The following is a 27,286-nucleotide window of genomic DNA, read 5'->3' as shown; positions in this document are numbered from 1 at the left end:
GCGGAGGCAGGGAGCTTTATCTGCAATCAAATAAAACCAAAAGACCCCAGGATGCTCAAACATTGGGGGGGGGGGGGGAAGAACGGGAGGAGGAGAAGTGCCACCAGCGGGACAGGACGGGACGGGACGGAGCAGGACACAGCCCAGACCGAACCACTCGGGGGAAACGACAGCACCACCGGGCTGCTGAAAACCGGCCCAGCGTTTCTGGAAGGAGGTTTTTTGGTTTTTTTCCTCCCCCTCTCTCCAACCATTTTCTTTTCTCGAGAGGGGCCTGCCCCAGGCAGCACAGCCAAGAGCTGCGGGGAAGGGGCTTTGTGCCAAAGCTCTTCCCGCAGCCCAGCAACAACCCCCCCGCTTCTTCCAAGGAAGTTTTGCTTTTCCTAAACCCTCACTTCCTAAGCGATACTCACGTTGGGCCTTTTAACGCGCTTTTCCGAAGTCGATTAAGCCGAAGCAGAAGTCATTAAGCGCCGCGGAAGCAGCCAGCTTCCTGCAGCACAAGGCTACGGCTGCCCCTTGGGGTTCGGGGGGCTCAGCTAAGGGGGGGGGGGGCCCAGCTCCTCGCCGCCTGCGTGCACAACTACGCTGGTAGCTCTTAATTTTTCTGCCACGGCACACACCGCACAGCGCTGCCTACGCACCTAACCGGGTATCTGCCCCAAGCAGTTGTTGCAATGAAGGGCGCGAAGGAGTTTTCCCTACCGAGATCTCAGCAACGAGACGGCTGCTGCATCCCCTCGCTCCGCTCGCACAGTGAGAAACGCTAAAAACCGCTAGGTTTTCTTGGGTTTGAACAATTTATTTCTGCTGGGAGGTGCCAGGGATGCTGGAGACCACGGGAAGCCCATCCTCGTGCCTCTCCGCAGGCAGAAGGCTACGGCAGCTGACTCCCGTTACCTCGTTCCTGAGGGTCTTATTCTGCTGCCAATTCTCTCCTCCCTTCCCCCAAGACTCACTCGACTGTGCAGCAGCTGCTCTGGCCAGCAGGGAAGGCAGGATTTTAGGAAAGTCCCCAAGGAACGGCTGCATCCCTGTGTTCCACAAAGCCTCGCTTTCCCTCCCAACAGCTGCCCAAACGGGCTTTGTCATATCGAAACATCTGGATGCCAAACACAGGGAGAGACCCCTGGAAAGGCAGCACCGAGCCCTGTTGCAGCACAGGTTGAAATGTTTGACTGCAAAAGGTTCAGAGAAGCTCTAGAGAGGGGTGCAGTGCAGGTACGCGCGAGTCAGAGCGGGTCCCCTCGCAGCCGGCGAAACCCAGAGGGGCCGGAGCGGAAAGGGGGGGGTGATGGTACCGGGGTGGCTTTTCCCTGCGGTGACTCTGCGCCAAGTGCCGTTTGAACCAGGTCAGAACCGGTGCCGAGGCTGAGGGCCAAAGTGCATAGGCAAGTTGTGCTCCAGCTGAACGTTGATCTGGGGAAAATCATAGTTCACCCTCATGTTAGGCAACGGGGGGACGTAGGGGGCAGGGATGGGGCCGATGTTGAGGGGGATGTTATTGTACATGGGACGGACGGGAGGGAGCGGGAAGGGAGGGTGCACGAAGGGGTAAGGGGGCATCCGGGGTTGATGGAGGTTCTGAGGAACAGGTCTGGGGATGACTTCGATTCTCTGGATTTTCTCCATGGGTTTTTCCACAGGAGGGCCGATCCGCTTGAAACTGTTCTCTGCAGAGGGAGGAGAGAAAAGAACCGGTCATCCCACAAACAAAAACTTACCAAGCTCGGTCCATGGTCTTACATTTGCAATCGGCATCCCCCATCCCCAGCTCGTTCCTTAAACACGCTCTCTACAGCATCACTGCTTGCCCCTTCCGCACGCCAGGCACTACGGAGCACAGCTTTCCAGGCTGCCTCCTTTCATCAACACCACACCACAAAGGGGGAACGCGTCCTTTGGCAGGGACGTGGGGCAGCCCCTTGCATGCCCCTGCGCCCCTCACCACAGAGCGCAGAGGTTATGCTGCCCGTCAGCTACTCGGCCAAGCAGAGAGGAGACGGGTCTGCGCATCCACCGCACCCAGCGCCAAGTGAGAGCTGGACACAAGCCTTGTGCCTCCCCACGGTCCCAGCTAAAGCCTGCAAGCAACAGCACTTTAAAGCTAGACCGGTTCCCAGGAGGAGGAGGGTGATGGCTTGTACTCCTCTCCGGAGCAAGATCTGGGTGCTGCTTTGGTGCCACACAGCAACACATGGAGCAGCCTGCAAGCAGCCAGGCCGTGGGAAGAATCCGACGAAGATCCAGAGACTTATCAGGAGCTGGGAAGCCTATGCTCTCCTGACATCCTCAGTCCGATCTCAAACCATGGGTACAGACTGCGACTTACCTCCATTTTTCTTCCTTTGCTCCTCTTCGGCCTCTTTCTGAATCTCCTGGATTATCTTCTCATCATCTTCCTAGAAATCACAGGAGTACCAAGAGTCAGTGGGCTAATTCCTGCTGCACCAACCTTCTATTCTCCCAATGCTGCTTTTCTTTTCAGCACGTGTTTGCACGGGAATAAAAAGGCAAATTCAGCTGCATCGTCCTCATTTGGGGTTGACTTAGGTTTAGGCAAAAGCGCGGCTGCGATGGGGGATTGCAGCACGAGTAACCTGCACGGAGCCGAGGCTACCCTACGGAGTACGACTAAGAGGCTTAGATCAGCTTTCCAGCGAGATCAGTGCTAAAATTCATTGACTTGATGGAAACCAGAGAACTGCAACCCAGCTCCGCCCATCCGAAGAGTTGCTGGAGAGCTGTTAATCTTTTAAATGGCAATAGTCTATTAAATATTTACATTGTGCTAGCACTTCCAGAGGTTTTGGCCCAACAGCTGGAATTAACACAACTTAAATCCTGGCTCTAGTAGCTAAACGGTGCTGTGACGAGGCCATTTAGATCTTAACTGTAACTCTGAGGAGGGCATAAATTGCAATATGTTTCTTTAATGTCTATCTAGAGGTTATAGCAAGAACTTGGACCTGCTGCTCAAGAACACAAGGCAGACATTGAAAGCATCCCCCCCCCCCCCCCCCCCCCGCCTCTCCCCATCTTCGGTTTTCTCAACCCGAAGGAGCGGCAGTGAGACCAAACAAAGCAGTGAAGCCTCAGGCGGCTGCAGGTATCTAGAGAGATGACATTTATACCACCTTTTACCAGGTGAAGGGAATGTGACGGACAAAGTCTGGAGACGACTACGCAACCTCTGAGCGAGGAGAGGCTCGCCTGGAGGGATGCCCACGGGCACCGACAGCCCGCAGGCTCCAGGCAGGTCACACAAAGACACGCCAGCGCTGGCACGAAACCAGAGAATCACCCCGGTTCACGCTTCGGCACCAACCATCGACTCCCAAGAACGGCTGTGAAAAATGAATCGCTTCACCGCACCACAGCACGCAACAGCTATCGGGTAATAAAGCTCACACCAACCAACTAAAGAGACGACTGACCCCCGCTCAGCGCCACGCAGCGGATGCTTCTGCTGCCATATGCGCAGCGACGGCAACAGAGGTGCTCCCGCTCTCTGCGGGGCTGCATCTGCCGCTGCTTCGTGTCCGTTGGGATGAAACGCTACCTGGCGCTTTCAGAAAACAAACGAGAATAGCTAAGCCTCCTGGCCAGCGTTTGTACTCTTGATGTTTGTTATTAGGGAAGAAGGCCAAGAACGGGAGCCGTTGGATGACACGCACCGCCTGAGCTGCATCCGGCACTCTGGGTCTACCTGTGTACAAAGGAGCAGTTGGTTTCCTTCGGCAGCTCATCTCCACGTGCTGACGGTGGAGCAGGAGGGAAACCCCAAGCCCCACGTACCCCACAACGTGCGGGACTCTGCTTTGTTTTATTCATCCCAATTCCAGTACTGCCAAACCCCATAAATTTCTTCCTGAACACTCTTAATGTAGAAAATATCCTCTATTTCGAAGAGTGCTCTGGGATTATACTCGAAATATGCTTCACGTGTGCAGCTACGTTGAAATTACTTTAAGTCTAGCCAGCTTCCCAATTCCAATGTCATGGTCCTGCACATGTCTAGCAGCAACGCCTGGGAAGCTTGAGAAGATGTCTCCTCCTCCTGCCACCAGATAACTTCAGTCTCCCAGGGAAACTTTAAGTTATCTTAATCTGCAGAAAGCCATCAAACTCAATACTTCCCTCCCTTTCATTATTCTGTGAGTCAATGGCTAAAATTAAGACTTTCCAGGACGCGCTGTTTGTTTTTTTTTTTTCCCCCCCCCCTCCAAGCCGGCTGCTTCCATGGGCTGTTAATTACAGCCTATCTCCCTCCATAAAAACTGCTGAAGAATGGCTCTTCTGAGCCTACAGCAGAACTTCTAATTACCCCCCAAGTATCAGATTGCGACGTTCCCTGGCTGGAAAACAACCCAGGCATGATCCGCAACCAAACATCCTCCGCTCCTTTGCTGCCCAAGCAGTGCTCTCAAGGGGCAGTTCCAAAAGCTTCAAGATTTTAGTATTTTTCTTCACAGAGTACTTTTTGCAATGCTGTGGAAAATGGAGACAGCCACCTCTCCCATCTTATCGCCACTTACTGGAAAAGACAGGGATCTGCTGGAGAGGGTCCAGCAAAGGGCTACAAAGATGATTAGGGGATTAGAACATCTTTCATATGAGGAAAGGCTGAGGAACTTGGGTCTCTTTAGTCTAGAGAAAAGAAGAATGAGGGGGGATCTTATTAATGCTTTCAAATATTTAAAGGGAGGATGCCAGAGGGATGGGAGGAGTCTTTTTTCAGTGGTGCCCATTGATAGGACGAGGGGTAATGGGCACGAGCTTGAACATAGGAAGTTCCATTTAACACAAGGAGGAACTTCTTCACTTTGAGGGTAGTGGAGCACTGGAACAGGCTGCCCAGAGAGGTTGTGGAGTCTCCCACTCTGGAGACATTCAAAACCCACCCGGACGCTGTCCTGTGCAACCTGTTGTAGGTGACCCTGCTCTGGCAGGGGGGTTGGACTAGATGATCTCCAGAGGTCCCTTCCAACCCTGACTATTCTGTGATTCTGTGAGATGCATCTGACATGTTTTTTTTTTTTTTTAGTTATATGAAAAGTAAGAAACGTATTTTAAGATCACCCTATCTCCTTCCCTCACACAAAGGCATAAACCTCACCTTAAAAGCCTAGAAACATGCAGAAATCCCTTCTAACTTAAAAAAAAAAAAAAAAAAACAGCTTTTAATTTAGTTTAAGTCTCCGATTAGCCCTGTGAAGCAGTGTTTTCCAGGGATGTCACCGTCCTGCCACCGCCACCCGCGATGATGCAGCTCCTGCAAACCCCACTGGTGAGACTGGCCGGTCTGGGGAATGGACACATCAACAACGCAACTTTACGCCATCCTCCTGCAGCCAGGGCTACTCACCCCCCACGCCCCCCACCCCCCAGTTTAAACTGGGGCTGACCTCGGCACTAATGACGGATCGACAAAGCCATCTGCCCCTGGGGCTGGCAAGCCAGCTGCACGCACGCCCAGGGTGATGCTGGCTTCAATTACCGCAGCTCCCAGAGCGCCGGGGAAACGCCTAACAGCAAACCCCATCTGCCAGGGCTCCAAAATGACGTCTATCTCACAAGGGTAACATAAACCACATCACCTCAAATGCAGCGGACAAGAGATCCCTACTCAACCCCATCCCCTCTTGGTCTTCAACCCAGCAAGAACAGACCCGGATCGGGATGACGAGTTCCTGACTAGTTCCGCAACTGCAAATCACAGCAGAGGCATAACAGACCACATCTCCAAGAACAGAAGTTATCGGCTTTGTTGCTTCTCTGCTGATAAAAGTGTATTCTCACATTGGAAGGTTAAGAAATATTTATATTTAATCCCACATACCAAGCCTTGGCTCCGAATTTTTTTGCATCAGTATTTCTGAAAAACTGGTATCCACGAATATAGGAAAAATAAAAATACACTACACAATATGCACCTTCCGACTTAAGAAGCTGACATTGAATTTGGCAAGCGATGAATACTGCAGGTATTGAACTGTGCTGTGTACTTAAGATCCACATCCCAGTTGGAACAAAAAAATTGATGATATGTGCACAGCAAGATAATTTTAGGATATTTGTGAAGGAAAGCTGATGCCACAAGTCCTGACTACTACATATTGCACCGGCACAGGTCAGAATTAAAAAACAAGTCTCAGTCCTGCAAATATTCACCAGGTACAACAGTGATTTTTGCAAAACTCCACTAATTCTTTGAGAAGCAACGGCTGTTGTTCTGATTCCACAGTTAAATCGGAGAGAGATGACAGATTCATCTAGGGGTAAAACATCCACACCAAAAATTAAGTTTTCATTAGCGCACTTACGGCTGGCTGTTGTGGTAAGAAACCATTTAATGTCAAATGGGGCAGAGGCCACAGTGCAATTTCAAAAGCCTCTTGTGTCCGTTTTCCTGAGCGGGTTCGAGCCCCTTAATAAAGGATTAGATTATAATTTTAATAGCCTGTTCACAGGCTGTGTGGATTGAAGGGATTTATCTTGTCAAGTTAGCAGTCATCTTCCTGTCAGCTGCCTTGCCTACAGCAATAAAAAAAAAAAAAAAAAAAAAGAAGAAAAAAGCAGAAAAAAGCACCCCCCAGACCCTGGGGGGGTCTCAGCACTGGCCAGCCTGCATGGGTTTTGAGCACGGCTGTAACTTGGCTCTCCTCCTGGGAGGGAAAATGCTATAGCGTGGCCCTTCCCCGTGCTCTGTTGCATCACGGGAGAAGGGAGGTGGCCAAGAGGAAAAAAATGCAAGCCATCTATGAGATGTATTCACCCTTCTTATCTGCAAACACTGCAGAAAGCAAAGGTGGTTATTAATAGCAGCTGCATTTTTTTTTTTAGGTGGTAAAACAGGACTGAGCTTTGCCCCAAACCCGACAGCAGGATGCTCTTTGCAGGAACCATCCCCAGCCCCGTAGCCAAAAGAAATGCCGTCCCTGGCCGGTCTGTGAGCCTGCCCTTGTGATCCCCCCACCTGCAAAAGGACTTCAGGATGGAGGAGGCTTTTCCTTTCAGCCCTCTCCCACTGGATGCAGGGAATGCGGCGAGCACGGAGCCAATCGCAGCAGAAAGGACGGCTCGGTCCGTGGATGGATTAACTAAAGAGCGGGGCTGGGTTGCTAAGCGAGGCACCTTTTCATGGCAGGGAGGCTCGTTTCAACAATGCTGGTACAGAGAAGCCACATCCAGCATCCGTGCAGAGCCCTGCACGCAGGCAGAAAGAGCCGCCGGAGAAACAAACAGCCCATCCGGAACGAGAAAATACAGCAGCAAAGGAGATAAAAGCTCCGCAAGACACATAGAAACAACCTTCCCCCAAATAAAACCTCCCCTGCCCAGAACAAAAGTGCCACCGACAAAGCTTTCGAAAGCTCTGTTTTTATCTCCTGTGCTTCTCGTTATCTTTAATTATTAAGTGTCACGGGAAAACGGCTGCCCGCCTCCTGAAAGAGGGAAAACAAGAGACCTGGTGACTATTTCTGGGCTGCGCAACCCCTCCCCGGTCTTTAGAAAGTGCCTTCACCACCACAGCCTCCCCCTTTCTGGCTTTTTACTGCCCCCCCTTTTTTTTTTTTTTCCACATACGTGTGGCCGCAGCCGTTACTAATAAACTTGAAATGATTTTTCACGACGGAGGCTTCCAAAGGACTAAGGGGTTTTGTTTCAAATCATTCCCAGATCAGCTGCGGAGAGCCTGAGCAAGAACAGGCATCGGCTGTCTCCGGCGTGTTCCTCCGTGCAGCAGGAAGCAGGGGATAAAGGCAGGCTGTGCTGGAACTGGAACGGGGCATCATCCGCAGTGCTGCAGGAAAAGGGGGGCCAGGACGGGGACGAAGCCCACGCCGGAGTTTTAAGAAACGCAGAGTTATTTTAGCACCAGGCATTCCATATTGTCGGCTTTCTGTGTGTACCACGCGTTAACCGTATGCTTACGATTAGGGCGTTTTATAGCACGATAAAAAAAAAAATATAATAAAAAACCCAAACAAACACCACCCTAAATTTAGGGGTGCTTCCCCCCCTCCAAATCCTAAAAGGCAGTGCTGTGTACTTCATGCATTTCCTTAATGCATTTGAAGTTTTACACAGTCTTCACTCAACATCATCTGTTTATAACACTAGAAGGAGGGATAATTGCAAACACCTTATAATGATTAGTCTTCTGCTTTCAACTTTAATGATGGGCATTTGGGAGTGTTTTAAGAGTTTACTGAAAACATCTTAAACTTTAAAGCCAAAAAAGCCGCTATCCAATATTATTCATAGTCGAAAGATGAGTATTAAATTAAAAATACTACATATGAGAGCAGAACCCGGTCTACCAAAACAGTCAGAACGCGTTAGCCAAATCGCATCACGGGATTTGTACAAACCGGCTAAAACGCACACATCGGCCTCGGGTTTGCTACAGATATTTTAAAAAAAAAAAAAAAAAAAAAAAAAAAAAAAATCAGGGAAAACACGGCTCCCGAGCCCCCGAGCCTGCTGTTTGCCGAGCCAATTCCCACCGCTCCGTCCGCAGCTTTGTCTCTGGCAGTATTGCATCAGCCCCTGCCGCAGCCAGCGACGCCTGGGCGAGCTGAGCCAACGCTAGCACGGGCTGCCGGAGAGGCACACCAGGACTTTTGGCCAAGCAGCTTACTGACAAGAGCTCCTGGCCCGTGGTCGTATCCTACGGGGGTGCAGGGCACCGATTAGCTCTAGGAGAAACGCAGCGGTTCAGCGATTACTGCCCGCTAGCCCAGAAGCCGCTGACCACAGCCCGACTGCAGCTTGTCTTTGAGCCAGCAAATATTGCAGCGAGACTTTTAAATTAGACTCCAGTCTGATTACAGCACAGGGACGAGATTTTAACTAACCTTTTATTATGGGAAATTTTGAAGCATCTGCTTTACTCTCTCAAGATCATTTGAGACAAAGACTAACAGATGCTGCAGTTCCTAGAGGACTGTCTTTAATTTGTTTTTAACCCCAGCTAATGAATAGGTTTACTTATACTTTCGCAAGAATCATTTCAGACTCAGAAAACATTAAACATTTGGAAAAGAACAAGTGTTCCCTACTTTAGAGAAACCTGAATTTTCCCTTAAATAACAGGGAGTTAGACCCAAGCCAGATCCTTCGCAAAGGTGTGAAGTTATCCAGGTCTGACAGAAAGCTGAAGTCAACATCCGTGAAACACAATGGACAAGACCATGGTACTGTTGACCATGGCACTGGTCTGCCGTGAAGATGGTTCTAGTCGAGGCTGTACATGAATATATCAGAAATCAGAACAAAACCATCCTGTCACCCTCTAGAAGCCACACTTTGGTGCCACCTGTGTGCCCTCCCCGTTCTGCAGCAGAGCCTAGTCCTGGGAGAGGAGCACGGGCTCCTAATTCCACAGATAACGAGACAACCCAGTCTTGTCTTCTTTGTACTTGCATGCATGCAGAGCATGGCTGTAAACACGTGCAAGCCCACACCAGATACACCAGATGTATTCTAAATACACAACATCAGCTGTCTACTGACTTCAACAGAACAGAAGAAATTGAGCCAAAAGGTGAAACACGGGAGTTGAGGAATGCACAAGAAGACGCCAATGCAGCAGCCAGCAGAGGCAGGATGGGATAATCCCTTGGATGGACATCATCCCTCACAAAGGACAAGACACTAATGATACAATGGCCTTTTGCTCTCTCATATCCCCACGTCAAGATTCAAATTCACTCCCGTTCTTAGAATGGAATCGTTGAACAGTTTGGGTTGGAAGGGACCATTAAAGGCCATCTGGTCCAACCCCCCTGCAATAAGCAGGGACATCTTCAACTAGACCATGTTGCTCAGAGCCCCATCCAACCTGACCACGAGCGTTTCCAGGGATGGGGCATCTCCCACCTCTCTGGGCAACCTGGGCCAGGGTTTCACCACCCTCATTGTAAAATTCCCCAACATAAGAAGGACATGGACCTGCTGGAGTGGGTCCAGAGGAGAGCCACGAGGATGATCCGAGGGCTGGAGCACCCCTCCTATGAGGGGAAGCTGAAAGAGTTGGGGCTGTTCAGCCTGGAGAAGAGAAGGCTCCGGGGAGATCTTATTGCGGCCTTCCAGTCCCTAAAGGGGGCCTACAGGAGAGCTGGGGAGGGACTTTTTACTCGGGCATGTAGCGATAGGCCGAGGGGGAATGGCTTTAAACTGGAAGAGGGCAGGTTCAGATTGAACATTAGGAAGAAGTTTTTCACTCTGAGGGTGGTGAGGCACTGGCCCAGGTTGCCCAGAGAGGCTGTTGAGGCCCCATCCCTGGAGGTGTTCAAGGCCGGGCTGGATGTGGCCTTGGGCAACCTGGGCTGGTGGGAGGTGTCCCTGCCCATGGCAGGGGGGTTGGAACTCGATGATCTTCAAGGTCCTTTCCAACCTAAACCATTCTATGATTCTATGAAAAAATTTCTTCCTTATATCTACTATAAATCTTCCCTCTTTTAGTTTACAACCATTACCCCTTGTCCTATCGCAACTGGCTCTGCTAAAAGGTTTGTCCCCATCTTTCCTGTAGGCCCCCTTCAGGCACTGAAAGGCCACAATAAGGTCTCCCCAGAGTCTTCTCTTCAACAACCCCAGCTCTCTCAGCCTGTCCTCACAGCAGAGCTGCTCCAGCGCTCTGATCATTTTTGTGGCCCTCCTTCTTCACACCTACCACATTAACTCCTGCTTACGTCCCACACGAGTGCAGATCACCCAGGTGGGACTGGGTTAGTGTCACTAAGCCCCTTCTGAAGGGGGACAACGCACACAAGGTATCCCTCATTTCAGCCTTCGAAGCCAACAGTTGAGTTTCACGTTATTCTTTGCACTGCAGCAAGGTTAGTCACCCATCTCCAACTCCCCAGTCCACCAGTGCTCTGTCAACCCATGAGGGGAAAAAAAAATAAAAAAGGAAAAAAAATTAAAAAAAAAAAAAAAAGAGGGAAAAAAAGAGCAGGCAGTGCCAGCTCTTTGCTGACGGTGGGAAATTTTTCTTTGCCACAACATTGGTTAATTAGAGAGCTGGAAAGGGCCTGGTGACAGTGCCCTCTTTGTGCTGCTTATTTATTTATTTATTTTAAAGTACAGTACGGGCTTTTTGAGAGGCCTCATGTTTTCTCTGGCTCTGAACTAATGCCATCACCCAGCACAATCAGCAGCCTGACAGGAACAAAGGACGCCAGCGCTGCCGAACCCCGAATCGCATCCTGGTGGAAAACAGGGAGGAGTGGGACAGGAATCCAGGAAGCGCATTACCAGGTGTCGGAAAGCTACAGGGGTGCCTCGAAGGAGGTGTCTCGGCTTCGTTTAACACCTGACATTGACAGGATAACGCAGGGAATAGTGGCAGGCAAGCAGAGGACTAGGAAGTTTACGCTGATTGAGATCCTGCTGGGAGATCCCCAAGAGTCTGCAGGTAGGAGGGAGAGATTTAGAACGGCTTTTCCTTGGCTCCACGCAAACACAGGATTGCGCATACCACCTGCGGAAAGAGGGGCTGGTACCAGTCTCCAGCAAGCTGCAGCGGTCCGAGACAAAGAAGCATTGGGGAAAAAACAAAGCTCGGACAAGCCCTGGGAAGGCAGATCCACATTCACGTTGTTCCCCTGGTTGCTGAAATCAGGAAATTCAACTCCTGCTCCTACCTACGCTCCCTTCCAGATTTCTGGTATCAAAGACCTCTATTTACAGAGATGCTGCACTAAGTTTTCCCATGCTTGTCACAGCTACAAGCTGTATTAAGTTACTGCAGCTTCCCTCGCAGCTCAGCGCGTGCTTCAGTCCTCCCTTTGCAGCTGCTGATAACAGCCGTGAGAACGGACCTAAGCGTAACTTCGGACCGTTGGCTCGCGGGCGGCTTTCCCTCTCCCTGCGAAGGGACTCGCAGAGCGAGCAGATGACCTGGGCACCAAACCCACGCGGCTCCCCTTGCCTCCAGATGCAAAGCCGTACCAAAAAGCATCTCGGCTACAAAACTAGGAACGAGTCCCACTAATCCCAGTGCCTGCTACCGTGCCTGGTGCCAGCACACACTCCCCACCAGCTCCTTCCACAAGCCCCACTCCCCAGAACAGTGCTTCCAAACAAAGCCCTCGTCTAACAGGAGCTGTTTTTCCCTAAAGCAACAGCCGTTCCTTCCAAGTTGCGGTCAGATGTGACTCTGTGCTGATGTAGGCTTCCAGCGTGCTTTTTAGCTGCCTTGGGAAAGGAAAAAAGTCGCGCTGTCTAAAACCAGCCGTCTTCCTCTGGTGGAAGGCATGTAATTCAACGCTCTGGCATGGAACGGTAATTGAAATCAGGGTGCGAATCATTCACAAAAGTCCTTCGTTACTTACTGTGGGATCTGTCCAGAGAGAGCACTTTGCACAGTCCTGGCAGGGAGCCCCGGGCGACCGGGGGTGTTGGCAGAAGTGGTCGTACCCGTTAATGGCAGCCCGGCAGAGGTAGCACATCTGAGCACCGCAACGGCAGGACATGCGGTTGCAACCCTCCGATTTAATTAGGCCAGTCCCACACTTGTGGCATTTTCTAATTCTTGCAGCTGTCATTTTCTCTTCTCTGCAATGCAAGAGGAGGGAGAAGAATTAGAGAAGGGATGTTTGCAGCCACCAGCCTGTGGTAAAATTACTATTACACTGTCCCAGCGACGCTTTCACCCCCCTTTCCCAGCGCATCTCTCCCCCTCCTCTTTCCTCCTACGCCATATCCCCACGGTCCACCGCTGTTCCAAGGAGGTCTGGGCTCAGCTCCACTTGGAGCCGACCCATGACAACTCAAGAACAAATTAAGTGAAAGAAAGTCAATCACTGGCTGCGTGCTGCAGCCCCGATCCTGGTTTCCATGAGAGCCAAGACGCCGCAGCGCCAGGCTCTGGCCTGGGAGGAATTTACGCCGTGCCAAAGGGCACACTGATGCTTGCCTTGGCGGTGGAGAAATAAAACCCAGGAGATAAAGTTCAGGAAAAGCAAACCCTTGGCTGTCATCTGTTAGCTAGTTTTACGTTTGCCCGTTGCTCCGGCTACAAAGTTGCTACGACCATATATATTATTTTTTCCCCCAACCCCGGCTGCTACGCTCCAGATTTATGTGGGTTTTGTTAAATTTAAACCAGTAACTGAAAAATAATCACTTCTTTCCCCACAGAGACTGGGCTTTCCCCCTTCTCTTAAGGCTCCCTACGTACATTTTCCAGAAGTTGGTGCTTTAGGTTCAAGAGACGGGTTTTACTCTAACGGAGCACACGTGGGAATCCGGGACGAAGCACAGTCCCTGTCCCCATGGGACACCCTGGCAGCGACACGCGCTCCAGCGCAAAGGCTCAGCTCGCGGCAAGACTATTTTGGCACAGAAATGGAGGAAAGCCTCCGTGGGTCATTTAATTAAAAGACTTAAGAATATAAGTTGTCATCCTAAGGGCCAATTTTCTGACCACTGGAGATCACGTTACAATTTAATTCACAACCTAGAAGTGAAATTTGATGACAGAAGAGTAAAGAGACTGTGTTTTCATTGAGGGAAGCACAGTTCTCTGGCTGTGCTGACCTGACAGTGGGGAACGATCTTCCTCAGCCAGGCATCTCCACCCAGCTACTTCAGCGGACCTGCAAAGTCAACACATGTTTGGGAGATGACAGGGAGGTACTTTTGCGGAGGATGGCAGCAGCAAACGAGGCTGCAGCGCAGCCCCACAAACCACTCCGTCAGCACAACCGGAGGAGCGGGGAAGGGTGAGGTGGGAACTTCAGCTGCCTCGCAGCTACCCAAAGCTCCCACGCAGTCGCACCTGGCGTGTCCTGCACCCGAGCATTTGGACATAGGCTAAGAATAGAGACCAGAAAAAAAAACACCAGCTCGAGACTGACTTTCTTCTGAGCTGCAGCTGCTCTTCCCTCCGCTACTCAACAGGATGCTGCGGATGCAGATTTTTTTTTTTTTTTTTTTTTGGAAACTTTGAGCAAGGCAGGAAGTTTGGCCTGAACTCCAGCTGTGCTTCCCTTTCCTTACGCAGGGCTTCAAAAGGAAGCTTTTATTGTACCAGGCAGTAAGACTCATCTATCTGCAGCAACGTTCCTGCGAAAGGTTTTGAAAATGATTTTTTTTTTCCTTATTAGGGATATGACAACTTGTTCCTCATCCCTCTCACCCCTCTTTTCCTACAGGGAAAGGAGTGGCAGAGAAAAAAAAAAAAAAAGTCGTATCAAACATGCAAAAAGATTTTGTTTTGAATTAGGGACAGCAGGATGAGCAAGCAACAGTCATTCAGCCTTCCAGTGGTGGAGCTTTCCAGCCTCTCCTCCTGCCAGACAGAGTCTAAATCAGAGGGGAAATGATTGAGCAACATGGGCAAGTCCCATTCCACTGCACCAGACATGCGGCTCCATGGATGAACCCTCCCTCATTTCCTAAAGGCAGAGGATTTTGTCATTTACTGTAGCAACGAGAGAGATAAAACCTCAAGATATTTTAGGGAAACATTCAAGATTTACACCTGAGTATTTAAAAATGTGACTCCATTCTGTAATGATTTCTACGAACTGGTTAGAAAAAGAGACAAGCTTCTGTAAGAAAACACATCCCCTCCCACAAAGCCAGGATGCAGTAGCTGAGCAAACCACGCTTCGTCACCAGTCTAGATTTTCAAAGGGTAATAACGACTTACTGTGACTCAATGCACTTCTTTCCCTCTTTGCAACACCTCCCTTTTCTCCCCCCGAAGCACCACTAATGGGGGTTTCTCACCTCCGAGCAGGACCAGCTGCCAGCCTGCCAGACACTGGGCCAGCCAGAGGAACAGGCTACTCTGCTGACAACTCTCCCACGTCCTCGAATTACCAGCTGGGTCCGCTGCCAAGTATCTTTCACAGAAAGAATTCCCATCCTAGGTGCCTTCTGACCTCTCACCTTCAGGTCCCTAGGGCCTCCCTGATGGAAGGTAGGGACACCCAGAAGAACTTTAGGGCCTCTGCTAGTCCCAAGAACAGAGGGGTTTCTCACCCCCTCCACACCGGAGCGTATTGCTGCTACGAGTTCATCCACCTCCCCATTTTTGCCTGGTTGTGGAGTTTACGTACATGGACGTCCTGTATTTGATGTCATCCTTCTCAGCCAGCTGCTCGCAGGTGAGGTTCATGTGCTCCTTCCACAGCCCCTGGCACTTCCGACACGTTTCCTGAGGAAGATAACAGGTATTAAAGAAAGAGAAGACCCAGCACACCGCTAACACCATTAGGAGTTGGAGAAATTCCCATCTCTGCCCCCACCACACCGCAGGTTCTCAGTTGAGGATGGTATAGAGCTCTGCCCTCCACCGAGAATGACTCCGTCAACACCAGGAGCCAAGGAGTTCCCAAAGCACAGGAACCCAGGTATGAAATGAGTCCGTAAACCCCAATTCACCTAAAACTCACGGAACGGGTACCAGCTTCACCAGTTACTTCCCAAGGAGACTACAGAGATAAAACCATGGCGCTAAAGGACATCAAAGTTCATCTGCTTCCTGACCAAAATCGTTCCCCTTCATACAAAGGGCTTCTAGTTCCGCAGGCGATGGAAACCTTGCAGCTGCATCGAAAGCTCTGCTTCACCGTGCATACAAGCAAATCCATGTTAAGCTTTGTAAAACCTCACAACATAAAGTTAAAGCAGTTTATGTGAGTAAACAGATTAAAAAGACGGGATGCGGACAAATGGCCGTAAACCAGAGGTGGAATATGAACAAGTATTTATGAATTTAACCAGAATAGCTGGACTAAACTTCGAGCAAGTGACTGAGCTCTCCTGTTCCTGTAAACTCTTTAGCAAAGAGGCTCTAATCCAGCACTGGTAAAGCTGTGTGGAGCAGGAGAGCTGCGGAGGCACTATTGGCAAGGGAACTTGGACTAAGACTGGGGATAGAGCCGATTTTTTCGGTTGGCTAGCCAAAGAAAACATAATTTTGTTTTGGGTCAAACAAGAGATTTTCCTTTAATTTGAGGAAGATTAAAAAACATCCAAATCAAACTTGGAAAAAGTACACGTTTCACAATCCAACCGTTTCATCTTCGGGATGGCTGGGGGTCAGGATTTTAAATCCAACTTTCTCCCCCTGGCAGGAAAACCCATATGGCTGTGAAGCATCCTCTTCCCCTCCACACCAAAGAAGATCCCAAAGAGCTTTGCCCAGCTCTGGTCGCGCTATTAGCAGAAGACGACGATTGCAGAGACCGATCTTTTCCAATTGCGTTACCTTCATTTTGTTTTAGTGAAGAAATCGGACGTTCACATGAGATACGATAGAAATAACTGCTTAAAGACACACGTAGGCAGCAAAACTCTTTTGATCGCGAATCAGACAAACAGGATGAAGAGCAAAGCTTCCAAGGAAGCCACCCTAGGAGGGGGGGTGGGTGGTACAAAATGTTGACTTGTTTGTATTTGGGCTTGCCGGGAGATGTGTAACAGCTTGTGCTTTCATCTGGAGAATTAAAGGCTCCTCGGCCTGGCTGGAAAGCCGGACATGTTTGCAGACTGCAGGGTAAGTGCTGGAGGAAGAGGAGAGCCAAGCGTGTGACTGCATCCCAAAAGCTCAGCAGAGGATTTTGCGAGCGCTCACCTTGCAAACGCACCCTTTGGCAGGCAGGCACTGGTTTTAAGGAGCAGTAAATACTTTGGTTCTATTGATCCTCATGAATCATTCATCATACCCTGCGTTTTCCTGCTTAAAGCTGTTAAAACAAGCACCATTTTGTGTACGTTTGTTTCCAGGCCAGGTCTGTCTCTTATCGGCACGGGAGGAACAGACTTGGAGCCGTTCACGTACCTCGACGAGGACCCACCTTCCCCCTTTATTCTTGATACCCGGCCACATGCCATTCCAAGACCAAAAGTAGTGTAGGTTGTTGGTTTTTTTGTTGTTGTTGTTTTTGTTTTTTTTTAAACATACATCAAGGGTTAAAAGCAGTCTTTGGAGCCCTGCCACACCGAACCACTTTCACACGCCAGCAACAAAGATTTAACAGCTTTTTGCCAGAAGGGTTGGCACACTTTCCAGCCAGGAGCCTACTATTCCCAATTACTTAACTCCAGGAGCCTCCTTCGCTGCCGAATTAGAAACGATGCCCTTCTGAAGCAGATGGTCCCGCTTATACTTTCGTACCAAGTCATTCCCTTTGCCTTTTGTTCCTGCCACCGTCCTTGCTTCGCACGCTGCAGCTATTTGAAAAAACAATGCCCTCCCTTGAGCTGAGGCTGCTGATGTTTGCCAAACAGTTGTCTCCTACAGCCAGGGAAAGGGAAGAGGCACGGCCATGCAGATTCCCAAACGCACTGGGATGGCATGAGATAGGAGGCATCGGGTTCTTCGCGTTACCGTGACCGCCGCACAGCAAGTGCCGTCGCAGCTGCGTGCACATTTCTGGGATCTTTCCCAAGACGTGTTGGCCACGGGGGAGCTGCAAACCCCACGGGCAGCTCTGCCTGCCTGGTCCAATGCACCCCGCAAAGGAGGCGTCCCCGTGGCTTCCTAACTCCGAGTGTCACCTGGTGCCGCTTCTGACCAAGGCACATCCTCTCCAGAACAGATGCAGGAAAAAAATGGACAATAACATGTGCCATTACAGAACTCGATGCAACTTCTCTCCTTGTTCTACCCAAAGGCACACTGTTGGCAGTTACAGGAACCTCTGTTGGACCCCCTGTGCGCAAAAGCGGGGAGAAAGCCCGCGGTTCAGACAAAGGCAACTGCTCCAGTGCCGTAACCGAGGCCCCAGCACTCGCCCAAGAAAAGAAACGTGACCTTTTTAAATTTTTTACTCGTGTTCGAATCCAACTGGCTTGGCTGACGAGGGTTTTGCGTGTCTTGTGTGATGACAGTTCTGATCTCTACAATTTCCACAGGGGGTTCTTTTATTTTGGAAATAGCTTTTTGTTTGATAAAGAAACATACTCCGCCATTACCATATTCATTAACCTAAACAGACAGTAGGATGGCTGATTTTTTGCTAGCAGCCTCAATTACTTCTATTGTAAGAGCAGCACTTGGCACTAAGACCAGCTACCGCAATTTAAGGCAGCGCCTAAACCCACACAAAGAAGGAACGAGTCCTTCCCAGCCCCGAAATCTTCTGCTCCAAACCTAACAGCCGAGAAGCAAGTCAGTCCATCCAAACCAAGACCCTGCGCCCAACCTCTCCTCCAGCGCCTCGTCCACTGGCAAACCCTGGCCCGCTTGTGTAGGGGATCCCTGATGTGGGAAAGCACGTTGTGCTTTAGTTTTAACAGCTTTTGAGTGAAATTCATCGTTTCTGGATGGCGTGAACTCCATCTGTCTCTCTCCTGCCATTCCCCAGCCCACTCCTCCTCGCAGGCAGGTACAGCCAACGCAGCTCACGCTTTCGGTGCGAGGGGCAGCGTGTTTGCAGAAGCCTTGGCGTTGGCAAACGGCTCCGAACCAGGCACGGATGCAGGAGATTGAGTATCTGCTGCCTATTACATCTGCCCGAGCTTGGCAGGCAGCCTGGGACAACCCATCAACGCGCCGGGCTGGGACGGCGGAGAGGAGGATGTGATGGAGAGGGTGTTTAATCGCCCACTGTAATCTCCTCACTGTACATCTGTTAGAGGTAGTGGCTCCGTTTCCTCTCGCTGGCCGCCAGGAAGCAGCCGGGATTAACACAAACATGTTTGGGTTCAGGAGGATCCTTTGTTCCCAGGGTCAGCAGTGCGGATACGCAGCTTTCTGTGCTCAGGGCCAGCCTGGCTAAGGGCAACCAGTTCGCTTTTAGCACAGGCACCGCAGTCCTTGAACATCCTCGTTAATTGTCCCTGCACCAAACAAAGGTAGACGGGAGTGTTTTACGGGAACCTACCACCTTCCTCAGCACTTCTATGGGGACTTGCAATGCATTATGCAGTTTTAAAAGACAGCCTAAACTTTGTTTTTTTCCCACTCTATCTACTAAAAATAACTCTCCAAGGTCCAGCCCTTGCGGGGAGGGGAACAACACCCAAATAACCAACTTCTCCCTGCCAGTCTCCATGTCCTGTCGGCCACAGTCAGGCTGTTGTATGCACTGCCGGCGATGCAGATGCACTGGCTTGCCTGGTTTCAACCCAAACAAATGCCACATGGACAAAAACATCAGATGACAGGCGCAGATCACTGACCGACTGCCCACGGCATTCCTGCGTGCCCGCTTCTTCTGTAGGAGTTTACACGAAGCCATCTACTGACTGAGCAAAACGCAAAGGGAGGAGGGGAAGCTCGACTTAAACAACAGCAGGCGATGGACCAGGCTGTCATCACCACCCTCGGGCTCTCCGTGGTGGCTCCAAGCGGAGTCCAGGGCTTGCCTTAGCTCTCCATATGCTGGTTAATTAAATCCTTTCGCCGCTGCGCCGTGCGACTCCCCGCATCCCCCAGGAAGGGCGAGTTGCACACTGCAGCGGTCTCCGCCGATCGCACACACGGGGACGTTTGCCGCTGCACTCCCTGCTAGGAGTGAGGGGGAGGGAAAACATGCCGCGTATCCCTTCGGAGCTCGCTGGGATGGAGCCCCAGTGATTGATTCTCTGGTTCTTCCTGCTTTTAGACACACAATAGCGCAGGCTAACCTCAAACAGGCCAAGTTTTACCCAAAAGCAGATGTGAATGCAATAGTCTCAGAATAGCACCTCAGGGCCAGTCCATACTGCACTGGTTTAATTAAAGGGCTGCAATTCCTAACCAGACGATCTAATGGGAAAACAAAGAACCACACAGTCTTCCTTTCCACAAAGTCTCCACTGTCCAGAAAGCTGCACTGACCTTAACTAAAAATGGATGCAGAAGTAGCTAAATGAATGCTTTAAGTATGGATAAGCTCTCATGAGCAAACTCCTTCAGGGCTGTTTCTGGGATTTCCTATACATTAAGCTAAGACAAAGAGGTTCTAATCCAGTCTAAGACAATCCATTTCAGTGAGAGACCCTCTTTAGAGATGTACAAACACCCAGCACAGGGAATTGGGACCTCAGCTCCACAGGTACCCGACCGCCCAGTATGGAGAGTGCTCCTTCCAGCAGGAACCGCCGCAGCAGTCCTCCGGTCCCGGAGCTGGCAGCAGCACTGCGTGCAACGGGTGAGATGGGCAGCAAGTACTAACTCCAAATGCACAAAATCCACGCAGCGGAGAGTAACAAATGCCGTGCCTCGGATGGGCGAGGGGGCAAGGAGCGAGGGGCTGGGAGGAGATGGGTGCTGGGGGGGTTTGCTGTTCCCCCCCCCCCAGTAGCCGGCTCCCCCAGCAAGGCTGTTCCCCGGGCAGCGCTGCCGCTCAGCGGTCACCGGCCACACGGCAGCTCCGGGCCCTGAGACCGACAGGAGGCGACGAGCGGCTAAAGAGAAACCCAGGAAAATCTGAAGTCTCCTCTCCTTAGCACGGGCACGATTTATTCTGGGAGGGGAGAGGTTGCGGTAAGAGATAAAGCAAAGGCACAAGCCTTGGACTGGGCTGTAAGAACGTGCCAGCGTGTAACCGTATGGACCTACAACTGATGGAGAGTTAAAAGACGGATAAGAAAAATAGGCATTGATACCCACCAGGAGGGTTGGTTAAAGCTTTTACGGCCATATGTTAAACCCCATTCCAGAAACGATGACCCCAACCAATGCCTTCTGTTTTGCATGTTCTTGTTAAATTCAGCATGTTCTGCTCCCTCTCCATCTTTAAGGCACTGGAGATACACAATGCCCTTTTGCTTCCAGAAACACGCTGGCAGGCTGGTTCCCACTGGTTTGGGTGATCTGCATTAGAATCTGAGAACCAGAAACTCACAGTAAGTCCCACCCCACACTTGCCTAAGTCACTAGGACTATCGCGTATATGTAATTCAGAAGTTCCTGAAACACATACACCAAACCAAAGCAAGCTTTTCCGCTCCCCGGAGCTTGACTTTAAAAGGCCAGATCAACTGCTGGTTCGGGTTTAAAACCTATAGGGCAAAAATATCTGCAGCTTCACGCAAGTGCCGCTCAGCATCACCATCACCTTATGGCTGGTCAGAGGTGGAAACCACAAAAGCAAAAGAAATCGCCTGCTGATCTCATGCTCAGGTACCAGAGTACAATCAGAGTAAGAGAAACAGCTCCTTTGGAGAAGGATCATGATTTAACTTGAACTTGTACAAAGCGTTGAAGTTCCCCTCCCCCCCCCCCCCCCCCCTTATTTGGGATGTTTTGAAAGAAGTATTTTTGTTTCAAAGCTGCTTCCTCTCAAGCTCTAGAGATGCGAGGAACACATGAAAAGTTGCAGGCAGCAGGGCAGCTGCGCGAGTGAGCACTGCAGTATTTGCATCTCACATTCATCGCGGCAGCATCCCTTCCCCTAAACCAAGAAACAGGTGTTTCTCATAAGAATAAGCTTTTCCCCCTAAAATAACACTTTTCAGAAGGTAATCCCCTACCCTGAGCAGACTGAGGTCGCACACAGAGCCTCTCCAGCTCAGCGCACTGGGAAGTTTGGATACAGCCAGGGCGGACCGGCTTTGTGACCTACCCAGAGGTGGTCACCCACCAACCCGAGTCAGCCTGCAGTGCAAGTAGAGGAAACCACCGCTCGGTCACTTTATAAAGTGAAGTTAAACATAGCCCGAGACACCAAAGGTGATGTCTAAATCAGTATACCTGAGGTCATATTGCTCCGTCCCAGGGCAGAAAGTTAAGAGAAATTCAGTACATGCTACCAGAAACACATCTGTAGTTGTTACCCAGTTTTCAGATCTGTTGGACTGATTGCAGATAATAATTATACGCCTTCCCAGCCACCATAAATAATTAAAGCCTAGTTCAAAGCACTCAGCAGCTGACCCTCTTGCCTCTCCCCTCAATGCAGATCTTATCCCATTCAGCACAGGAGCTCTAAGAGGTTATCCGTTTAATCCTATGTACAACCTCACACAAAAAGGGATGCTGCTTCCAATAGCTGGAACTCTAACTGATGAAATCTAGCAGGGCTAAACAGCGGTGGGAGCAACTGTGGAACTGGTGGAAACAATAGAGACCTTAGGAGAGGAACAGATTTAGATTTTGAGACAAGCAACCTGATTTTTAAAGGATAACTCTGGGAGGTTACTCAAGGGGTTGTACCCAACAACATCAAGAAGGTTAAGGTGTAACAAAAGCAAGGTATCTTATTTGCAGAGGTATCTGCTAACGATGCATTGTAAGACCAAGAGAAGGAACAATTACTGAAGTTAATTTTGAAACTTCCCTCTTACACCACCACATGATAAACAAATCCCCCCCATCACCCCACCCCAGACACAAATCCTTCCGCGGGGCTTTGGGTGGCAGGAGCTGGAGAAAGCCTCCTCCAGATCTGCCCTGTTTTTCTTTGGCTCTCTCTCCCCCTACCGTCTCTCAGATTTTATTGTATTATGAAAGGATCACACGAGGAGCTCGGTTACAGATGTCCTCTCCTCCATCAACAGTTTACGTAACACACCTACGACCACTTTTAATGAGCCTCTGCAATACGGCAATTTTGATGGTAATTTAGCAGCATTAACACACTTCATTTCCAATTTAGAGCCTTTTTAACTGTACTCTCTACCTACAGCAGAAGTTAACGCTCCAGGTCTTTATAACACCAGCCAGGGATGAGAAAGGGTCAGCTGCTGAGCTGAGCAGCTACGCCGGTAAACAGCTTTAGCCCAGGTACAAATACACCCTCAGAAATCGGGCAAGTACAGCTTGCTTTGCCACGAGATTAAACCCAAACGAGGGGAAACCCCTAAAGTAAGGTGGTCCTAGCTTTAAACTAGCTGTAGTAAAACAAAAATAACTAAAAAATGCCGGGGAACTACCAAGGATAAAGAGAAATGAAAGCAAAGTGATACCCGGCCTCCTTGAAATCTCGGAAGTTCAGATAATCGATTGTTTTAATGCCTACGTGGTACAGTTACCTCTTACCTGCTGCTCCCCAAGAGAGCTCTGCGCAGAGGGTAAGAGGAGAGCTTTGCAGCCCCCGAACCGAGCCACGGCCACGCAGCGCAAGAGCCACAGCAGCCAGCCTTGTAACTACCTTATTTATAGCTATAATATTTACGGCAGATAAACTGAAAATGGCCCTCTGAACTGCTAACCTCCATCTTCCAAACTCACCACCGTGACAGTGAGTCATCTGCAGCTCATTTGCTACGCTAAAATAAGCCAGTGGTAAAACCAAAGCCGATGGGCTGTACCAGGAACCTGCTGAAACCTCCCGGCGAAAGAGCATTGCGTGAGATTTTAAAAAAGCCAAAACCACCGAGAAGCGCAGCGTGATGGAAGAGTTTACACCTAGAGCTCCAGCGCACTGGATTTCCTCCCACACCACAAAAGCTATTCAGATGCCTGTTCAAAATAATAACAAAAAGATATCAAGCAAATGAGCGCGCACCAAAATAAAGAAGAGTAAAGTACCGAAAACTAATCAGGGAAATAGATGTGCCAGCAACTCACCGATTCCTCTTTCAGAGCCTCCAGATGATGTTTCCATTCCCTCCCATATCCGAAGCACCCATGAGCTCAGCCTAACAGCACCTGGGCCTGGGTTTCTATTTGGTGTAGAGGTGCCAAGAAGCCTCAAAACTGCAATTTGGGGATGTTTTTTCAAGCCCCGCTAGGGCTGTTTAGCTCTGCAGCTTTGGTAGATATAACGTGCCTCCTCAGAGCTGCCGGGAGCAGAGGGACACCGTGAAGGAGATGCAGTGAGAGAAGTGATGTCCAAAAACCATCGGGCAGGGGCTGCAGCCATCAAAAGTGTTTCTTACCCAAAGCACACCTCGCACCGGGGGAAAACACCAGTGTCAGCCCTTTCCAGGCATACACTGTCGCATCCCTGCAGGTCACCGCACCAGCACCGTGTGAATGAATATAGGGGTGTTTTGCAGGCAGGACCGTACCAGCCTTAAGGCTTTGGAATAACAGAGGAATGCTCAGTGCGCTCCCCACAAACCCGCCGGCCCCGCAAGGAGCATGGCGGAGGGGATACAGCCATCCGAGGCCATCGTGCAAAGTGCCTGCTTACCCCCGGACCAGTCTAATCTTGACCAAAGCCGATCAGCCGCCTAAACTCAGTGGGAGGATGGGCAGGTTAGAAAACAGTGGTGCTGCAATATCCTGCCAAACAAGGGTTAAATCAGGGCACATTTGTCTTCTAATTAGAAGAGTTGTTTAATCTGTAATTTAATTTTCATTTAAGGCATATAATCCCTTTCAATTCACTTTTTTTTTTTTAGTCACAGAAAAATCTGGGGCTTGGAAACACTTACTTTGGAGTAAGAGGAAGACAACCACAGATCTGCGGACATTGAAGCTTGAAGCTAAACTGAGTTAGCAATTCCAAGGGGAGCCTCTCCACCCGCACCAGTTCTGAAACAAAAGCTGGTAACCCAGCAAGACAGGCTCGCTTCCGCACAATCATGTGAGACCAGGCAAGAGGGAGGGAAAACAAGAGTGAAGACAACGCCTTGAACCCTGAAAGGTTTATGAGGTCCCAGCACCACACAGAAGAGAGCCCATCGCAACAGAAGTGAGACGGGAAGAGCACGCTGCAACCCTCAGCGTTGTGAAATCCCAAGGCAAGCAGTTCCCTTTCTGTCACACTTCAAAACACTGATCAGAAAGACCAGTTCCCCTCTTCTCCCCCCTGCTTCAGTACCCAACAAGTTTAATTAAGCACAGTGTTCAGCTAATTGCACGGCATGATTTGTCTACGAACCAGAAGTGTTGCAAGCCTGTTTTCTGTAAAAGCCAAAAAAAATACCAACAAAAAAAACCCCACGAGCCACCTTATCTCCAGGGATCCCTTTAAGACCCAGCAGATGGTTGCCCAGAGAAGTTGTGGACTTGGGGCTGCCCCATCCCCAGAGGTGTTCAAGGCCAGGTTGGACGGGGCTTGGAGCAACCTGGGCTGGTGGGGGGTGTCCCTGCCCATGGCAGGGCGGTCGGACAAGACCGATCTTCAAGGTCCCTTCCAACCTAAACCATTCTATGGTTCTGCCACAACCCAACCACAACGGTGCAACAAACCAGAATATTTCACGTTGTATCGCTGGCATCAGTTTTTGAGGGGAGAATCCTGGCTGGTTCAGGAGAAGGAAAGCCACCCTACCACACCGGGCCACTGAGAAATGCAGCTCCTGTTGCAAGATGGGGGTCCACTGGTCACCTTTACCACCCACAGACCACCTCCATCCTTCTACACTCACACAGTAAGAAAAAATTAAAAGAACTACAAGTACGGAGTGCTTTGGTATGGCTGAATGTAGGTAAGGGGGTTACCTTATCAAAAGGATGGATTAAGTCATACTGCGCATGCAGTTTCTCCAAAAGGATTAAGTACAATACCCTCAGAGGGGTATGAACCACAGACAAAAATGCTAAGTGTGGGATACCAAAAGATCAAATCAACTATTTTGGCAGCACAAGTGAAGTATTTAGAAACAGGGCTGGTTTCAGCCATTTCCCCAGCCTTAGAGCCGCTTACAGATCCTGTTCTCATTTTCCCGGGACCTCTACTGTAAAGACAAGGAAAGGAAGGGGGAAAAAAAAAAAAAAAAAAAAAAAAAGTGTGATTACAAACACACCGTTGTTAAGACAGAGTTGAAGAATATGCGGATGCTACTGAAAACCATTTCCAAACAGCTTCCCCAACATGTGGGGAAGCACTTAGCTCCTACTGACCAGTCAGCAACCCCAGGGAAAAGGCTCTCCGTGTCAGCAAGACCTGCTGCCCTTCCTACAGTCAGCCACCAAGGAATGGAGACCTTCAAAACACCTTTCACCAAAAGAGAAGCTTCAATTGTACACCCTCAACTGGAAGCGGTTATCTAGTGAGGGGTGGCTGGAATTAAACATGAGATCTGTAACATATTGAGATGGTTCTGTGAGCCCACGTCTGCCGCTCTCACTTTGGATGGCTGATTCGTTTCTTCAAAGGTGCAAGCAGGGAAGTAACAACCAGTTGGACCAGGGTAAGAACGGTCTTCCAGCTGCCTGCCAGAGGAAAGAGCGGGGGAGCCCATAAATAAATCATTTTGCTCAGGCCAGTGGCTACTGGAAGCAAAGGAGGCTCATGGACAGTCCTGGGAACGTCACAACAGACTCTCCTAACCAGTTACTCTTCCTTGCACACCCCCCCCCCCCCCAATTTCAGAGCCCAAGTGGTGAATAAGAACCGAAACTGAAGCGGCAGCCAACAGGTTTTGCAGGGAAGAAACACGAGCTGGACCACTTAAAAATCAAGCAGTTTAACCGACTGCCAAACGAGCCATTTGCATTAACGTCGCGAAACAGGATATGAAGCACTTTGTAGCAAGAAACAGGAGATTCACTTTATTAGAAAAATACTCTTAAGGTTCAAATTCATAGAACCATTTGCAGCCACGGATGATTTGTAAAAGACATTATTGGCTAGCAAAGTTGGCTTTTGGCTTACCCACACCATGGGCAATTACCACCCAGAGGGACATTACCTGTTCTCAGCTAATGAGCAAAGCCATGCCAAGCGTCAGGCACAAAAACCACATTAACTGCTGTGGAAAACGGCTCTTTAGGGAAAAAAATTATTCTGAGACATCCATGAGAGGCCAAGACATTTCAGTTGGCGTGAAGGACTGAAGGTGACTGTCAAAAAGAAGCAGGTATTGTCTTCCTGCGCTTACCTGGATTCAATCAGAGTTATCTAGGCTCAATCAGACTATCTCAAAATCATCCTGGGTTTGGACCAGATCAACTTCTCCCCACGAAATTAAGGAGACTCACAATTCCTAATTGCTGTCTTAAGCAACAGGACTGAAAGCCTAAGGCACTCCTGAAGCAAACAAAATCAGCACCTCTGGGTAGATGTTGTAACTTGGTTTATTTTAGCCTAGAATTTACTATGTCGCAAATCACACCCTCACCCATTTGGAGCTGGTAAGACCGCCCCCTTCCCCCTGCCCAACTTCTCGCTTCCACTTCTGACCCAGGATTTTATTGCAAAGGGAAACCAGCATTATTGGCCTTAAAAGGAAAAGGCCCATCAGTCACATTTCTGCTGAGGGGAGTCAACGAAGAGGAACTTCATCGACTTCCTTAAAACTCCGGAAACACCAGAGGCCACCGCCGTCCCCCCCCAGTAAGGATTAAAGGGTTTTTCCTCCCGCTTCCACCAGGGATGCACGTGGGCAACTGGACTGTGGAAGAACACAGTTGTCTCATTTTAAAGGGAGACAAAAAGGGAGGGACACCAGAAAAAAAAAGACAGCAGCAAACAGGCAGAGTCAGGCAACG

General features: G+C 49.8%; 1 protein-coding gene across 1 annotated transcript in view; it reads right to left on the bottom strand.

Annotated features, from left to right (window-relative positions):
• Positions 1–300: 300 nt before the first annotated feature.
• RNF216 (ring finger protein 216) overlaps positions 301–27,286 on the bottom strand; it is a gene marked incomplete at its 5' end in the record, with an annotated part of 66,144 nt that continues 39,158 nt past the window's right edge. The window contains 4 exons of the mRNA XM_082490529.1: positions 301–1,673; positions 2,333–2,402; positions 12,348–12,570; positions 15,084–15,181. Coding sequence (XP_082346655.1) covers positions 1,354–1,673; positions 2,333–2,402; positions 12,348–12,570; positions 15,084–15,181 — 711 coding nt within the window. The 3' untranslated portion in view covers positions 301–1,353. The remainder of the gene's footprint in view (positions 1,674–2,332; positions 2,403–12,347; positions 12,571–15,083; positions 15,182–27,286) is intronic.

The sequence above is a fragment of the Vanellus vanellus genome, assembly GCF_965231255.1.
Source record: "Vanellus vanellus genome assembly, chromosome: 14".
Lineage (NCBI taxonomy): Eukaryota > Metazoa > Chordata > Aves > Charadriiformes > Charadriidae > Vanellus > Vanellus vanellus.
This window is presented reverse-complemented; position numbering and strand designations above follow the sequence as displayed.